This window comes from Myotis daubentonii, chromosome 9, assembly GCF_963259705.1.
Source record: "Myotis daubentonii chromosome 9, mMyoDau2.1, whole genome shotgun sequence".
Lineage (NCBI taxonomy): Eukaryota > Metazoa > Chordata > Mammalia > Chiroptera > Vespertilionidae > Myotis > Myotis daubentonii.
Genome location: NC_081848.1, coordinates 83,615,014 through 83,633,251, shown reverse-complemented (window position 1 = coordinate 83,633,251; position 18,238 = coordinate 83,615,014). Strand labels below are relative to the sequence as shown.

At 64.6% G+C, this 18,238-nt stretch overlaps 1 protein-coding gene across 2 annotated transcripts; it reads right to left on the bottom strand.

The window, feature by feature from the left end:
• Positions 1–1,100: 1,100 nt before the first annotated feature.
• On the bottom strand, positions 1,101–17,663 carry FADS3 (fatty acid desaturase 3). Of its 2 annotated transcripts, XM_059710476.1 has the most exons (13): positions 17,280–17,663; positions 6,929–7,039; positions 6,293–6,490; positions 5,440–5,541; positions 5,207–5,329; positions 4,886–4,946; positions 4,226–4,302; positions 3,741–3,838; positions 3,050–3,146; positions 2,855–2,934; positions 2,563–2,688; positions 2,322–2,454; positions 1,101–1,413 (listed from the first exon to the last, which is right to left on the bottom strand). In XM_059710476.1, the coding sequence occupies exons 1-12, from the start codon at positions 17,502–17,504 to the stop codon at positions 2,322–2,324; spliced, it is 1,431 nt and encodes a 476-aa protein (XP_059566459.1). In that variant the 5' UTR covers positions 17,505–17,663; the 3' UTR covers positions 1,101–1,413. The 2 variants fall into 2 exon arrangements, with proteins under 2 accessions (XP_059566459.1, XP_059566460.1); XM_059710477.1 differs by lacking the exon at positions 2,322–2,454 and having other exon boundaries at positions 17,280–17,662.
• Positions 17,664–18,238: the final 575 nt, after the last annotated feature.

Genomic DNA, 18,238 nt, shown 5'->3' with positions numbered 1-18,238 from the left:
TGCAGCTGGTGGGGAGACTCCGGCCCTCCCCCCAGAAAGGCCCTCCGATATTCTAGCTCAGCATTTTAATATTTTTTAAAAATGGCTGACATTCTTCAAATGGAGCCTTCAGCCCTAGCCAGCTTGGCTCCATGGATAGAGTGTCGGCCTGCTGACAGGGGTCCCAGGTTGGATTCCGGTCAAGGGCACATGCCCGGGTTGCGGGTGGGCTCGATCCCCAGTGGGGGGCATGCAGGAGGCAGCTGATCAATGACTCTGTCATTATTAATGTTTCTATCTCTCTCTCGCTCTCTGAAATCAATAAAAATATATATATAAAAAATGAAAACACACAAAAGGAACCTTCACCTCAGCTTAGAGCTCCAGCGGCCCAGCTCTCCCTTCCTCCCACCTTCAGGAAGCCCCAAGGGCCAACTCTAAGCCCTCCACAGAGTGTCGAACACCCCAGGCCCATGGCCAACCGCACCCATTTCTCAGATGAGGAGCCTGAGGCTCAGTGAAGGGCAGTGGCTGCCTAAGGATACGGCAAGCGGGGTGAGCTCACACGCTGCTCTCAGACTCCAGGGATGAAACGGCAGCGTTTCTGGGGCCCAGCCATCCCTGAAGCAGCTGCAGCGAAGCCCACAGCGCCAGGCGGCCTGGGAGAGCCGGCACCCCCTGTGTGGGGGCTGAGCACAGTCAGGCCGCACCCCCACCGGTGCGGTGACATGTGTGGTACTGAGATGGGCAGGTGGCCCCCCCCCCCGCACATGCTCTCTGAGGCCCCTCATCAGAGGCTCCGGGAAGAGGCAGTGCCGGTCCGGGATGTACTGGTGTCCCCATCCTGCGTGGGGCCACCTGCCCAGTGGCCCTCAGCCCTCGGCCCTTGTCCGCTGGGCCAGCCCCTGCCCCGCTCTGCCCAGGAGTAAAGTGAGGGGAGCCCATGTGACCCCCAAGGTTGCTGGTGAGTGGGTGAAGAACAGGAAGGAACCAGGCCCTTAGGCCATGTAAGCCCCACGCAGGGGGAAGCTCCGAAAGCACCATCCCCCCATCCTCCCGCCCCCAGCACCCCGATGGCCCTCAACGCTTCTTGGGGATCTTGGCAGAATCCAGCTCCAAAATTCATGCAAGTTCAATACTTTATTCCATCATAGATCTGGGTTTGTCTTTATATAAAAATAACAGTCTGCCTAAATTTTTGCTCCAGGAAAACGTGTCACGCTCACCTTGTGGCTTCATGTCCCATCCCCCTCGCCCCTGTCCTGTTGGGCCCAGAGCTGTGGCCTTAGGGTGGCAAGAGGGCGGAGGGGAAGGTGGCAGGACCGGGAGGAGGCGGGTGGAGCCTGCCTGAGCTGGCTGTGGTGGGGCCCTGGGTGCCACCTTCACTGCTGGAGGTAAGCTTTCAGCCAGATGTTGCCAGACTTCTTCAGGGACCTGGGAGGCAGGGGTGGGGTGGGTGTTGGGGACTCAACTGCAAGATACCAACCCCGCCCCCCAAGATGATGCGTATGCTCAGAGGTGTCCCCATCCCCCCCTACCCCCTGGGGCAGGCCGCTGGGTGGCGGTGCAGGGGGGGACTGAGAAGTGAGGCCAGTTCTCAGGAACTGGAGTGGAATCTAGACCTGGCGTGGGAGCGGGGGAGCGGGGGGGTAGAGCAAGGCCAAGTCCAGGCAGGAGCCTGTCCCTCCTCCCCCAGCTCTGTCTGTTGCTTCCGGCTGGGCCCTGCAGCCCAGGGATTGGTGCGGCCCAGCCCCTGTCCATCACTAGAGGAGCCCGAGATATCAATGACTCGCGGGAAAGGCCGTGCCAGGTGTCCTAACGGGGCCAGGCGGCGAGGCCGGGGCCCGAGGAGGAGGCTGGGAAGGGCCATGAAGGAGGAGCAGGGGTTCAAACACCGGCTGAAGGAAGGGCATCCAGGCACAGGTGGGAGGGCCCTGGCTGGGGGGTCCGGCCCCCGCTCCCCACCGCCCAGGCTCCCGCCGCCCAGCCCACCCGCCTGTCTGCTTCCCCTCTCGCCCTTCCGCGCATTCTCGCAGCCAGAGCATCTTCCCAGAATCCACTTCCTGCGTGTCCCTCCCCCGGGCCCCGCTCAGCGGCTCCCACACACCAGCTCCTGCCTCAGGCTTTTGCACTGCTGTTCCTTGTCCAGAATGTTCCTCCCCAGACGTCTCCATGGCCCGCCCTCTCCCCTCCTGCCTGTCTGCTCACTTGTTGCCTCAATGCCAGCCACCTGTCGCCCCTGCCTGGCGCTCCCGCCCCTCTCCTGCCTCCACCCATGGGTTTCGTAGTCTCGTTTTAGTTGCCAAAGCACCACTCCCTTCCTCACGTTTTCTGTAATTTACTTATTTTAGGCGCTTGCTTTCTGGGTCCCCTGCTGGGATGTCAGGCCTAGAAGCCAGGGATCTGGAGCCTCGGACGGGGCCTGGGCCCAGGGCAGGGGGCCCGCGAGTGAAGGCTGGGCAGGGAGGCTGCAGGCTGAGGACGGACAGGCCTCACAGGTCAGCTCCCAGAGGGCCTGGGGCGCTGAGAGGGGCTGTGGGGGACCAGGCGGACAGGCCCCGGGGAGCCACCAGGAGCCCCTACCTGACGATGTCCACGAGGGCGGTGAGGAATGGCTTCACCTCGTACGTGAGGCCGTGCTTGGCACACAGCGCCTTGACCAGCGGCGCGATCCTGTGGTAGTTGTGCCTGGGCATCGTGGGGAAGAGGCTGGGGGGGGCGGGGGAGGGCATGTGCTGGCACCTGAGGTGGGGGGTGCCAGAGGGACCGCCCCCCCCACCCCAGGCCCTGCTCACCACCCTCCCAGGCCCCAGGGAGCCCGGCCCGCCCGTGGGAAGACTCACGCCCACCCCGCGGGGCCCTGGGCCGCGCTCACTGGTGCTCGATCTGGAAGTTGAGGTGCCCGCTGAACCAGTCGATGAAGGGTGACGACTCCACGTTGCAGGTGGCTGCCAGCTGCCGGGGCGGGTGGGGGCTCAGGTGAGGGAGGCTGGCACGAAGCCCTGAGCCCACGGCGTGCCCTGGACCGGGCAGCCCCCTCAGGGCCCCCTCCCGGCCCACCGCTGCCCACCTGCGAGCTGGCCCAGTCGCGGTGCTTCTCGTGGCCAATCTCCTTGGGGATGTGGTTCATCTGCGTGATCCACACGAACCAGTGGCTCTCCAGGACCCTGCGCGCGGGGAAGGCTCAGCACCGCCCCTGTCCAGCTCACACGCACGCAGACCCGGCCTCAGCTTCCTCCTCTGTACAGTGGGGCTGCGTGACCCGCCCCCGTGGTGTGTGGCGCGGCTGCGAGGAGCAGGCTCCGTGCCGGCTGAGCCCAGAGCAGCCCTGCCCGAGAGGTGAACATCCACGGGGCCGCTTCCCCTCGACCAGCGGTCGGCAAACTGCGGCTCGGCAAACCGCGGCTCGCGAGCCACATGCGGCTCTTTGGCCCCTTGAGTGTGGCTCTTCCACAAAATACCACGTGCGGGTGCGCACGTATAGTGCGATGGAAACTCCGTGGCCCATGCGCAGAAGTCGGTATTCTGTGGAAGAGCCACACTCAAGGGGCCAAAGTGCCGCATGTGGCTCGCGAGCCGCGGTTTGCCGACCACGGGCCTAGACCCACTGTCCCGGGGAGCCCACCACTCTCGTGTCACGCGATTCTTCCACACCCGGGGAGGCAGCCTTGCTGTCCCGTCCCGCAGATGGGGAAGTGGAGGCGCTGAGGGCGGGGGGCCGTGGTCAGGGTCGCCTGCTGCCGGTGTGTGAAGCGCCGTACCTGACAGCCACGAAGAGGAGCAGGGCCCCGGAGACGCTGTAGAAGGGGATGTAGGACCAGAAGAAGCGGCAGTAGAAGCTGGCGGCCCAGAGCAGGTCCTGCAGAGGGCGGAGGACAGAGGTCGAGAAGCAGCCGCAGGGGCCGACGTCACCCACCCTTCCCGCTAGGTGTGCCTCGGAGTCCTGGACGGGTCACGCCCCTCTCAGCCAGGTGGAGGGAGGGGTCCCTGCCCTGCCCACTGAGCATGGGAGTGAGGGTGCCATGGAGGGGCTGAGGTGGGGAACCCCTCCTGGGAGACAAATGCGGGTGGAGTTAACCCGGCGGGTCCCCACCCCCCGGGAGGACACCCCGCCACCGGCCCCACGCCATGCCCTCAGCGCACACCGGCCGGCCCCCGCGCACAGGTGCCACACGGCTGCATGCGCACGCACGCCTGTTTGCATTCGTGGACGGGGCTGGCCCGGGCCCCTCCCGCCGCCACTCACCTGCCACTGCAGGCACACCAGCATGTAGGCCAGGTTCTCCACCTCGAAGTTCACCAGCGTGAGCAGCGGCGGGCCGACTGCAAAGTCAGAGGCTCAGGACAGGGCGGCGCCCGCTGGCCGAGGGGGGCGGCTACTCCGGGACGCCCGGGGACGCGGTGCTGGGCCCAGCCAGGGATGACCCCATCACCCACAAGGCCTGGTCCCCACTCTTCCCGCCGCGGCCGAGCCTCCTCAGGCTGACCCTTGCCTCACCGCCTCCTTGTCCCTCCTGCAGGTCAGGGCCAGCCTTTCATGGCCACAGCCTGAGTCCTCATCCCGTGCACCCCAACAAGTGCTCTAACCCTCCAGGGCTCTGGACCGCCCTGACGTGAGGGCTGGAAGGAATTCCGAAAACTCTGGGCAGGGCTGTGACGACCTCTGGCAGAGGGCACCCAGGAGGGGGCCCAGCAGGCTTGGCAGTGGGGCAGTCAGCACAGGCTGCGGGCAGAGGTGGCCGAGCGGGGGCTGGGAGAGGCTGGGAGGCGCCGTGATGCGGATGGCTCACAAGTGCCCCTTCCCCGAGGGGCGGCTGGCAGCTGCCCAGCAGGCAGAAGCGGACAGCGCAGGCTCAGGCGTGGTGCCCCGGCCGTGCCCCGCCCTCGGGGGCACACAGGGACTCACTGAGGAAGAAGTACAGGTGCTGGTGGTTGTAGGGCAGGTATCTGCGCTTCTTCCTGCCGTACTGTGGAGACAGGCGGCGGCTGGGGGGGCAGCTCTCCGGGGCCCCCTCCTCCCGGGCGGGGGCCGGGGGCTGGCGGGGGCCACCGGGCAACGACAACTCTAGATTCTAGCAACTGCGCCCATCGTCGCAGCAGGCTGGGCGGTGGGGAGGGGGTCTCTGGGGTAGGGGCTAGCCTGGAACTAGAGTGGGGGGCTTGGTCAGGGGCCAGTCCCCCTCAGCAGCAGGCCCAGCCAGTGTGTGTCCACGTCCTCCCCACGAACCTCAACAGACGACTCCCCCAAGAGGAAGATGGGCGCCAAGGTCACATCCGGGTCTTTGTGGGAGACGTTGGGCTTGGCGTGGTGCTGGAAGTGGCGGAAGTTCCACCAATGGGCGGAGAAGCCCTGCAGGGGAGAGGGGGCTCAGGGGGGGCCAGGCCACGCCCACCACACGTGCCCGCACGCTTGGCGCCCCAGCTCAGCCCCTGCTTGCCCAGCACATGCCCCACCCTCACCTTCAGCTGTCCCATCACAAACTGCTGGGCCACGTGGTTCCACCGGGGTTTCCGGAAAACGGACGTGTGGCCCAGGTCGTGCTGCAAATACCAGCTCTGGGCCTGGGGAGAGAGGCAGGCTCAGGGGACCCGGCCCCTGACTCCGGCCCTGGGGGAGGGTGCTGGCTGCCTGGGGGCCCAGCCCTGGAGCCCCAGTGAGCGCCCCCCCAGCTCAGGGGGCTCACCCACAGCTAACAGTCCTTTCAGGACCCGGTCTACCAGCTTCCTCTTTTTACAGAACACTGAGTTCCGGGCGGTCTCGGGGCCTGCACGTCACGGGGCTGGGGTAGAGCCCTCTGGCTCCCTGCCCTGTGCACACTCAGGGCTAAGGAAGGAGCTTCCTCAGCTCATTTCAAATGCAGCTTGAGGCCTGGCCGGTGGCTCCGTGGTTAGAGTGCCGGCCCAAGGTCGCCGATTTGATTCCCCGGTCAAGGTCACGGATCTCGGACCTCGGTTGCAGGTTCCCCAGCCCCAGTGGGAAGCGTGCGGGAGGCAACCAATCGATGTATCCCTCTCAGGTAGATACTCCTCTCTCTCCTCCCTCTTCCCCCCTTCCCTCCCTCCCTTCCACTCTCTCTAGAAATCCAGGGGAAAAGCTCCTCAGCTGAGGCTTAAAATAATTAATTAGTTAATTAAATAAAACGCAGCTTGGCCCTCAGATACACACCTTATGGGGTCTCTAGTTGGTCGTTCACTCATTCACTCGTCTGTTCATTCATTCATTCATTCATTCATTCACTCACTCAGCACATGAGTCTAGAATGTCCACGTGTGTCTGTTGGACAGGTGAGGGGCTGCGAGACAGCGGGGTCACCTGGGAGACGGTCAGGATGAGGGCGGTGAGGGTGCTGGGCAGCCAGCCGGGGCCCAGGAGGTAGACGATGAGCCAGGCGAGCAGCTCCATGGCGAGGATGTGGCCCAGCAGGAGCGTGAAGAAAGCCGGCTGGGCCTCAAACAGCTTCATGTCCTCGGCCGCCTGGCGCAGGGCGCGGAAGTCCTCGACCAGCTGGACCTGCCGCGGCGAGTGGCCCATCAGGGGAGGAAGCCAAGTCCCAGGTGTCCCCAGAAACGCCCACAGCCAGTCCTCCCAGGCCAGGCCCAAGGGGTGTGGCCAAAGGGGTCCGAGGGACAAGCGCGCCAGGCGTGGGGTGTGACCTGGATTGCTGCCTGGAGGCAGAGGCTCCCCTGAAAAAAGTGGGGTCTGCGAGAAGCAGAAACAGCCAGCGTGGGCTGAGCCCTTCCAGCTCAGCTCGTCAGAAAGCTCGTTGTCGCCGGGGATGCGGGCCCACAGCAGGCGTCCCTCAGCTCATCCCCAACCACCTGCCGCGGAGGGGCTGGCAGACAGCCGTGGCCCCGTGCCCCCTGGGGGTGCTGCCGCTGGAGCTGCTATGGCCGTGCCCCCCCCCCCCGTGCCCCCCGGATGGCTCGGCCTCCACCAGGCCCTGCTCACGTTCTGGGCTCCGTCCTGGCCAGGCTCCTCAGGGGCCAGCTCCCCGATCAGCAGGGGCTGCAGGAACTTGCGCACGAAGCTGAGGTCCTGGTGGAAGGCATGGAAGGCGTCCTGAGGGAGAGCAGACAGTCAGGGGTCAGACAGACAGACAGACCGCGGAGCAGCACCTGAGGCCGAAGGCGAGCCGAGGACGGCTGAGGGGAGGGCAGGGCAGACGAGACAGTTGGGCGAGAATCAGCAGGCTGCTCAGTGGCCACAGGACTAGCCCAGGGGTCAGCCTTGCCCAGGACCCGCCCTGGTCCTCCCCGGCCCTGGGGCCCTGCCAGCCGGGCCCAGCTGCTCCGACCGCACGCGGGCTCTCTCCAAACCTACTGGGTGCATAAAACTCTGGATCTGCTAGCAGCTAGGAGGTCTCCTTGAAAGACTCATGATTCCTTTTATGATAGTTTTCAACTTAAAAAAAAAAAAATCTCCGGAAAGCTTTCTGGAAATCACATGCTTTTCTGCGGCATCGAAAATAAGGCCTGGGTCACAGGCGTCGCCTTCGGCCACAGGGGGGGCGGGGAGGGGGGAGCGGGGGGGTGCTCCCTGGAGGGCCATGCGGGCCGAGTTCTTGAGGGTTTGCAGGGAAGACACTCAACAGTGAAACCCGTTTGATTTTAAAAGCAGGCGCAAAAGATATGTCTTTCAAAGAGTAAATGAAATAGGTCTGACCTTCTCTGTAAATGAGCAGGGCGGCTGGGAGCAGTGCAGGCGCGGGGGTCAGAGGAGAGACGAGGAGGCAGATAAAGGCCAAGGCACTGGCCAGGGAGGGGCCTGGGCACTGCTGAGTGCGGTGACCTTGGCCGTCACCCCGGGCACTCAGCCTCCCCGATCCAGTCGTGGTGTGAGGGGCTCACGGCTGCTCACAGCTCTTCAGCTGCCTGTCCCCGCGGCTCTCAGAGGCTCTCGGGGGAGGGGCCGGCCACAGCCACACGGCCACCGAGCTGAGGAGGCAGGGACCCACGGTGCTGTCCCACGGGCCTGGGGGAGGTGACCGGGCTGCGGAGGAGGTGCCTCTGAAGCAGGGGACTGGACGGGGCGGCCACCTGTCCGCCCACTAGTGAGCCTACCGGCTTCTGGTGAGTGTGGAACAGAAGTGGCAGCCGGGCCTGTCTTTACCGCCAGGCGTCCCGCAGTCCCGGGGGGGCGGGCGGGGAGCAGCTTGGGAACCCCCCCCCCACTACCACCCCCCTCCCCAGCTCCTCAGGGGCCACACCTGCAGGAGGCCTGCGGGGTGGTGGTGGGGTGGGGGAGCTGGGAAGGTGAAGCTTCTGGAATAACCTAGGCCGGCGGGAAGGGAAGAGGGGCTGTGTGAACTGTGGCGCGCAGACCCTCCCCTGGAAGAAGCTTGAGGGAGGGCACACGGCCGGGAGGGAGGCTGGCCCCCAGGACCCTGCCCAGCGATGGAGGGGGCGGGGAGGGGCTCAGCGGACCCTCACTGTGGCCTCGAGCGAGTCCGTTCTGCCTGGAACTCAGCAAATCCAGGGGCAAGACTCCAGGGCCATCCTGACTCGGGACTGCTAAGGTTTTTTCCCTTAATTACAAAACTATGTATGTTCTTATTGATTTTAGAGAGAGGAGGGGAGAGGGAGAGAGAGAGACACATTGACCAGCTGCCTGAGGATCGAGCCCGCACCCTCCGGGGCACGGGACGGCGCTCAACCGCCTGAGCGGGGGCCGGGGCTCCGTACCCGCAGCCGAGCGGCATGACACGCGCCTGTTAACCGTTTCGAAGACACAGCTCAGGCACGAAGTATATTCACTTTGCTGGGCAACCACCACCACCATCACCTTCAGGACTTTTCCATCCTCCCAAACTCAACGCTGCCCATGAAAGGCGACACCCCGCCCCCCCCCCCAGCCCGCGGCACCCACAGTTCTGCTGTCCCTCCCTCCACATGCATGTGACAGCCTAGGGACCTCACAGAAGAGAGATGACACAACATTTGTCCCTTTGTGGCTGACTTGCCACTTAGCATCCTGTCTGCAAGGCGCGTCTCTGTTGTAACCTGTGTCAGAGCTTCCTTCCTTTCTAAGGCCAAGACTCTGATTCCCTCTGAACCTCCCCTGGCAGCACACAGGGGCACACGCACAGGGGCACACGCACAGGGGCACACGCACAGGGGCACAGGCACAGGGGCACACGCACAGGGGCACACGCACAGGGGCACAGGCACAGGGGCACACGCACAGGGGCACACGCACAGAGGCACACACACAGGGGCACACGCACAGGGGCACACGCACAGAGGCACACGCACAGGGGCGCACACACAGAGGCACACGCACAGAGGCACAAACACAGAGGCACACGCACAGGGGCACACGCACAGGGGCACACGCACAGGGGCACACGCACAGGGGCACACGCACAGAGGCACACGCACAGAGGCACACACACAGGGGCACACGCACAGGGGCACACGCACAGAGGCACACGCACAGGGGCGCACACACAGAGGCACACGCACAGAGGCACAAACACAGAGGCACACGCACAGGGGCACACGCACAGGGGCACAAACACAGAGGCACACGCACAGGGGCACACACACAGGGGCACACGCACAGAGGCACAAACACAGAGGCACACACACAGGGGCACACGCACAGGGGCACACGCACAGAGGCACACGCACAGAGGCACACGCACAGGGGCACACACACAGGGGCACACGCACAGGGGCACACGCACAGAGGCACACACACAGAGGCACAGGCACAGGGGCACACGCACCGGGGCACACACACAGGGGCACACGCACAGGGGCATACACACAGAGGCACACGCACAGGGGCACACGCACAGGGGCACACGCACAGAGGCACACGCACAGAGGCATACACACAGAGGCACACGCACAGGGGCACACGCACAGAGGCACACGCACAGGGGCACACGCACAGGGGCATACACACAGAGGCACACGCACAGGGGCACACGCACAGAGGCACACACACAGGGGCACACGCACAGGGGCACACGCACAGGGGCACACGCACAGGGGCATACACACAGAGGCACACGCACAGGGGCACACGCACAGGGGCACACGCACAGAGGCACACGCACAGGGGCACACGCACAGAGGCACACACACAGGGGCACACGCACAGGGGCACACGCACAGGGGCACACGCACAGGGGCATACACACAGAGGCACACGCACAGGGGCACACGCACAGAGGCACACACACAGGGGCACACGCACAGGGGCACACGCACAGAGGCACAAACACAGAGGCACACGCACAGGGGCACAAACACATGGCACACGCACAGGGGCACACACACAGGGGCACACGCACAGAGGCACAAACACAGAGGCACACACACAGAGGCACAGGCACAGGGGCACACGCACCGGGGCACACGCACAGAGGCACACGCACAGGGGCACACACACAGGGGCACACGCACAGGGGCACACGCACAGGGGCACACGCACAGAGGCACACGCACAGGGGCACACGCACAGGGGCACATGCACAGGGGCATACACACAGAGGCACACGCACAGAGGCACAAACACAGAGGCACACGCACAGGGGCACACGCACAGGGGCACACGCACAGAGGCACACACACAGGGGCACACGCACAGGGGCACACGCACAGAGGCACACGCACAGGGGCGCACACACAGAGGCACACGCACAGAGGCACAAACACAGAGGCACACGCACAGGGGCACACGCACAGGGGCACACGCACAGAGGCACACACACAGGGGCACACGCACAGGGGCACACGCACAGGGGCACACGCGCAGAGGCACACGCACAGGGGCACACGCACAGGGGCACATGCACAGGGGCACACACACAGAGGCACACACACAGGGGCACACGCACAGGGGCACACGCACAGAGGCACACGCACAGGGGCACACGCACAGGGGCACACGCACAGAGGCACAGCAGGTCCTTGGAGAGCAGGGCGGCTGGGCGGGGCGGCCCTTGCCCTGGCCTTCCCGCATGGTGGTCCCTGGCCGCCGAGCACACCCTGATGCGCCCGCGAACAGCTTTCCTGGCGCCTGGCTGCCGGGGCCTGTGAGCCCGTCCTCCGGGGCCGCTGCCGAAGGCTCAGCAAGGCTAAGCGCTGTCCAGCTCCCTCTGATGGAGGCCGGCTCAGAACCCGGTCCCACTGGACAGCTGTGCTCGGGCCACTCGGCAGCAGCCCTATAGGTGTGTGTGGGGTCCTCACCATGAGGCTGGCCACCATCCCAAGCAGCCAAGGGCCTGCTGCCCTGGGCCTGGGTGGTGGGGACAGGAGGGTGTCCTGGCATTTCCCGGCCACTCTGACCGAGTTTGAGGAAACAGCAGGGGGCACCCCCGCCGTCCACCCTGGGGCACTCAGAAGTGTCCTTCCAGGGACGCGGGTGCAAAGCCCAGGCCCCTCCCACCTGACAAGTCGAAGGTGGCACTCCAGGTCTCTCACCGGGTCTTGGGACAAAACTGGGGTGACACTGCACCCCTCAACACACGCTGCTGGTGCAGGACAGGCCCTGCCCACAGCGCTGCCCGGGGCAGGGCTGGGAGGAGGGGTGAGAAGTGGACGAGAGCCGGCCCTGCACCGCCCGGAGGCACATGCACTGGAGGCAGGTGAGGGAACGGAGGCGCCGAGGGCAGCGGGACGAAACCCGGGTCCATCCTGTGCTGTCCCCCCTCCCGGCACAGCTCCCACCCAGCCCCGCCTCGGCCCCGGGGCCTGGGAGTGGCTCCAGCCCTGCCCAGCCCCGAGCTCCCTGAGCGGCTGGCTAAGGGGCAGGAGTGGGAGGGCGCTGGAGCCGGCCTGCCGGGCGTGGAACGTGAGCTGCCGTTTCTGAGCTGGGCATGGAGTGACCAACATCACCCCCTCCACTCTGTTTCCTCATCGGGAACCACAAATGCCCCGCCCGTGGGCCCCGGGGAGGACTCAGCCAGCGCAGGTGGAGCACTCAGAAGGGGCCTGGCGCCCGGCAGGCGCTCCCAGCCGCGCTCTGACCTGAGTCCACTCCGATTTGGAGCCCTCGGAGGCTGGGTCGCAGGGGTGACACGCCAGGACAGGCTGTGTGTCCGGCACGGTCAAGTCCCAGCCAACTTGAGGGGGGCATCCCTCCACCCCAGAGACACAGTGCGGGCAAGGGAGCATTTCTGGCCACTCTCCAAAGATTCTGGAATATTCCAGATCAGACAGAGGGTGGAGCCCTGGCCGGTTTGGCTCAGTGGGTAGAGCACAGGCCCATGAACTAAAGGGTCCCGGGTTCCATTCCGGTCAAGGGCACAAACCTCAGTTACAGGCTCGATCCCCAGCCCCGGTGGGGCACGTGCGGGGGGCAACCAATCAACGTGTCTCTCTCACATCCATGTGTCTCTCCGTCTCTCCCCCTCCCTTCCACTCTCTCTAAAGATCAATGGAAACATATCCTCAGGTGAGGAGTGACAACAAATAAAAAAAAAGAAAGAAAGGGGGTGGCGCAGGGCAGGTGGGGTGACCTGGGCCTGCGCCTGAAGGAGGCAGTGGCTGTGGAGATGGGGTGCCCGCCCTCCCTCCCTCTCCCGGCGAAGACAGCACAGGAACGCGTGCCCCGCGCTCAGACGCTCCTCCGGGCCGCTCCCTGGCCCTCCCCACAGACGGCCAACAGGCAAGCGCAATCGGTATCCCGTTTGCAGATGTGAAAACCGAGGCACTAGAGGCCGAAGGGCACACAGCTCTGAACATGGCACATCCGACTCCCGCCCATACGGCAGAGCCCAGCTCAAGGACAGAGCCCCCCGAGGCCGCCCTGTCTCCCAGCTCGGCTGGTGGCCCTGTGACAGGCTGGCCCACCTTTCAGGGACTCGGCCACCCAGCACCCTGGGCCTCGCCAGTGTCCCTGGCCCAGCGGTGACCCCCAGCGGCCAGGCACGCTGGCTGTTGGGCCTCTGTCCGCCGCTTGGCTCTGGCCCTCCTCGGCTGTTCCATGAGAAGCCCATGGCAGCGTGGGACCCTTGGAAGACACGAGGAGGGCCACCAGCACCCACTCTGCCCACTGCGTTCCTGGGAAGGGGCTGGGGGGGCAGGGACTGCAGAAAATGCCCACGGAGCCCGAGAGGTCACATGTCATTAGGCAGCAGGGCGTTCACGGCAGCCAGTGTGGTGGGTGGAAGCAGAGTGTGAGCTCCCGAGCCAGGTCCTCCGAGTTCATGACCCGTCCTCCCTGCACCCACCCTCACTCAAGGCTCAGGATGGGCCCTGCCTCTCCCCAACTCCCACCAGACACAACCCCACCCTCCAAGCCCCGGGAGGAAGGCCCTGCTGTTCAAGGGCCCCAAGAAGGTCCTTTTCCATCACCCATATTCAGCCTCAGTCTCCCCATCTGCAAAATGGGCCGACACTAGTGCCTGCCTCAGCTCAGAGAGGCACTGAGCTATTTCCCGACGGCTCCCCTGGTGCGCCTGCACCACAGCAGCTCCTGCCCTGGCCACACTGCCCTTTGGGACCCGTCATCTCGTCCCTTAGCCCCCCTGCCCTTTTCTTGGGAGGCCCTGCCTTCCCCCTCCCCATTAGGGGTCATTTTAAATCTGCATCAGATTCCCCTGGCTTCCCTGCTGTGCCCTGCAAGGCCCCTTAGGATAAAACCAAAGTCCTGCTTCCCAGGACACAGAAGCCAGCAGGAGCGGCGCCTGCTACCCTTGGACCCACCCACCTGCCCCGCTCCCCACTGCTCGGCGCCAGCCCTGCAGCCTGCCTTGCTGGCCCCTGAATGCAGAGTAGGTCCCCCCTCGGAGCCTCTGCTCCAGCCGGTCCGCTGCCAGGGGGCTCCCTCCCCAGGGGTTCCCACAGCCCGCTCCTCAGGTGAGGACTGACACTCAGGGTATGCTCACCGGCCATCGACTGACGGGCACAGTGATTCAATAACTGAAAACCAGCGAATGAATGAATGGAATAAACAGCTAAGTCCCAGTGTAGCATGTGGCAAAGAGCACGGGCTGTGGGTTCAAAACCCAGACCTAACTTTATTTAAATCAAATTTAAATATATATATATATATACATACACACACACACACACACACATATATTATTTCAGAGAGGAAGGGAGAGGGAGAGAGAGATAGAAACATCAATGGTAAGAGAGAATCATTGATCGGCTGCCTCCTGCACGCCCCACACTGGGGACCGAGCCCACAACCCGAACACGTTTCCTGACTGGGAATCAAACCATGACTTCCTGGTTCATAGGTCGACGCTTAGCCACCGAGCCACGCCGCAGATCTAACCTTTAATTTCAAGCCACTTTGCCTGTCCGAGCCCCCGTTTCCTCGTCGTAAAGCGGGAATAATCACAATGGGGCCTGAGGGCGAAGACAGAGTATCTGTAAATCTGACTTCAGAGCCACGGTGGGAGCTCGGCGCCCGGCCCAGGCGTACCCCTGGCCATAGGGTCCCGGGAGCTCCTGGGATAGGACGCAGTCTCTTGTGCAACAGCCAGGCCTTGCCTCTCCCGGCGGGCTCTGCTCCCTGCAGGCTGCCTCTGACTCTTAGACAAACCTGGCGCAGGGCCCGGAGCGCTCTCCCCGGGGTACCGCTCTGTATCCCAGGATGGCCACAGGCTGACTTAATGGCCCAGGAACTCTGGGAATTTCCTGGCAGGGAGGCTCCTGCTGCCTGGACATGAGAACAGCTGATGGACGGCCCTGGCAAGACAGCTGCCCCACCCCCACCTGGTCTCCAGGACCTGGGATTGGAAGCCTGGGGTCTGGGCTTGACCACGCAGGGCGGGCACTGGGCTGGTCCAATCCCTGGTCTGTCTGGTGGGCCCATATGGACAAAGACGGGGTCCCCCAACCTCAGCCACCTCATAACCCTTTTGGCCTAAACAGACCAGGTGTTCCTGGCAACTCCCACCCAGTGTTCGGGGCCTTGAGGAAGCTAAGAGGTGGCCTAATGCAACTCTTTCCTGTGACAGACGTGGCGGAACCAGACACGGTCACCCAGCAAGGGGTGATTATGCCATGGCTGTCCCCACACACTATGCAGTCTGCGGGGCCCACCCACACTCGTCAGACAGAAACATATACTGACCAGGAGCAATGACGTGGCGGCCCTGTGGCCACGGAGTTGCGAAGGCCCAGTCCTGCCCTCGGCCGCTTGCTGTCTGGCCCCACTCTCCCCATTGTACAGATAAGGAAACTGAGGCTCAGAGGAATGACATGCCTGGTTCAAGGTCACTCAGGGCCTCCAATGGCTGAGCCATGACCCAGCCTCAGGGAACAGATTTTTTTTTTTTTTTTAAACAAGAAACTGACTTCATTGGTGATGAATCAATAAGAAAACCATCAGATGGAGGTCTCAGGGTCAAGGGCTAACTGTATGCTGGGGTCCCCACACCACATGGGAGGGTCCCCCGCACAGGTCTGGGCGGCAAGGAGGAAAATGCAGTTACTGAAAGCTCTCCGTCGAATTCGCACCTGCTCCCATCCTGCCCTTCGGATCCGAGGTTGGAAAAGGCCAGAACAAGCATCCACAGGGTCCGTGAGGGGCGGCCAGGGCCCACCCGGCCGAGAGGGGCGGCTGTGGCGCCTGGTACCCCCATACCTCGACAGGAACGCACACACGTGCAGCGTTCTCACACATGCAGGTCTGCACGTGGCCACACACTTACTGGCCGTGGTCAGCTTCACCTCCGTGGCCACCACCCGGCCTCTCGGCCGGAAGGACGAGCGAGGCTTTCTGCCCGTTTCGGGAGGTTTAGGAGGCTGCTGGCCCGCACCCCTCAGCCTCCGGGGTGGAAGCGGGGAACGAGGACCTCTTTCCTCAAAAACAGCCTTTTCCCATTGGTGTGCTGCGGTGGGTGCGCCGTGTGCTGAAGAAAGTTTAAAACATGCAATACCTGCCCTGGCCGGTTCGGCTCAGTGGATAGAGCGTCGGCCTGCAGACCGAAGGTTCCGGGTTCGATTCCGGTCACGGTTGCAGGCTCCTCCCCGGCTTGGGCCCTGGTTGGGGCGCGTGCAGGAGGCAACCAATTGATGTGTTTCTCTCACATCCATGTTTCTCTCTGTCTTTCCCTCTCTTTTCCACTCCCTCTAAAAATCAATGGAAAAATATCCTCGGGTGAGGATTAAATAATAATAATAATAATAATAATAATAATAATAATAATAAAACATGCAATTCCTGACTATTTGGTCAGGGGCACTGACCTCTTTGCCTTCGATTGTCAAAATTTTAAAAAATGACAATAGCTATATGTTTGTGTGTGTGTGTGTGTGTGTGTGTGTTTTTGGTCAGAGGGGAAACACTATGATCTTTGGTGTGTCGCAGAACGGTGTTAGCTCGTGTGCTGTGCAACGAGAAAGGCTGCAAATCGCTGCTCTGGAGTCCCGCAAAGACTGGGCACCCCGTGGCGGAGGGCGGTGGGCAGGGAGCAGGGGCCTGGCAACAGGGAGCCTGGCCCTCCTGCGACCGGACACGCTCTCTCTTGCTGCCTAAAGTTCTGACAGTGAGGAACTCATCCCCTGGAATCTTGGTTCAGCCCCTGGAATCTAGGGCCTCAGAAGGCCAAGGACAGAACAGCATGGCCCGGCTCTGATGCCCCTAAGGGGGACTTCGGGAACAGGCGTGAGGAGCCCTAGTTGGCTGCTCTGCCACTGGGCTCCAGCCAGATGGTCCCCCTGGACCAGGCCACACCCCTCCACGGCCCAGGCAAGTCCAGACACGGGCTGGGAAGGGGAAGCCGGGGTCCCCGGGAGCCAGCCTGTTCCCGGGGTGACTGTGCTTCCCAAGGAGGCCCACCCAGCCTGGCTGGCATGGTTCTCCCACGGCAGCTGCCAGCCGCGGAGAGGTGAGTCACTGACCCTCTGACATTCACCACAGCTCTTGGGCAAGCACATACCTTTGGGCCCAGCCCGGCCTTTGCTGCCCAGCCCCCAGCCTCTGATGGTACATCCTCGCCCAGCCCCTAGGGTCTTGGCCCTACCCTTGGCACCCAGCATGAGGGACCTGGTTGTGGGGGGGCGGGGAGGACCCAGAACCGAGAGGAGGAACCTCAGAGTAGCAGGGGGGAGGGGGGGAGGGCTCTTCTATGGGGCTCTTTCGGTGATGACACACCCACCTCTGAGAGCCCCCACTCCAGCCCAGCCCCGGCCCATGGCCCGAGGTGCGGTGCCCCAAGCGGGGACGCGGCCCCCTTCCCTCGCCAGCCCATCCCAAGTCAGGGTCCCTGGCCAGGAGGTCATGGGTCAGCTAGGGAAGGGCGCTAAGACCCCCGCAGGCGAAGCGGGGCACCGTGCCCAGGATCCGCCCGAGCGCGCCGGGCTCCACCCCGCGCCGGCGGCTCCCTTACCGTGGCGTCCTCCGCGCCGTGGTGGCCGATGAGGCGGCTGCCCCCCGGGTGCCGCTGCGCCCAGCGGCTGATGTCGTAGACGCGGCGCTCGATGACCAGCCACTTGTCGCCCGGCAGGTTGTGCGGGCGGATCTGTTCCCAGCGAAAAGTGCGCAGCGGCGCCCCACGCTGCGCGGGCCCGTCGCGCGCCCCCGGCCCCGCGCCAGGCTCCCCGACGCTGCCCATGGCTGCGCGCAAAGGTCCTGGGACACGGGGGTCCTCCCGAGACACCCAGGCGAGCGAGGGGGCCTTTCCCGGGCTCCCGCCGTCGCCACCGGTCCCCCCGCGGCCGCGCCCGGCGTTGCCACCACCGGAGGAGCGCGCGCCCGGCTCTGCCCTCCGAGCGGAACTTTCCTCCCTTATAACCGCGCCGCCCGCGCCGGCCGCCCGCCCGCCCCCCGGAGCCGCGCCCGCCCCGCGCGCCAATCGCGGCGCCGCGGCCCGGCCCCCACGGGCCCCATTGGCTGCGGGCGCTCCGACCGGAGGCCGAGTCCCGGCGGCCCGCCCCGCCCCCCGGCCCGCGGCCACCACGGCGCGCCTGTCCGGGGCTCCGTCCGCTCGTGGGCTCCCGGCTCGGAGGGCGGGGCGGGGCGGGGCGGGAGGGGGAGGGGACGGCACGAACCCCGCGGCCGGAGCCGCCGCGCCCTCGGGGCCGTGTGTGCGCGCTGCTGGCGGGAACACAGTCTGCGGGCAACGGGCTTCCTGCCTCGCGGCCTGGGGCGCGGCACCCAGAGCGCAGAGGTGGGGACGCGACCTCGGGGTGACCGCAAACAGCATTCAAGAAACAGACCCCCAAGGTCTGCGCGAAGAGGCCGCGTGGGGCTGAGGGACTGGCCCTGTCCCCGCGGGGTGTCTGGGGGGTGGGGGGCAGTGGTCCTCCCAATGTTGTGGCTGTAGGGTTGGGGGGTGGCCACTGGGGT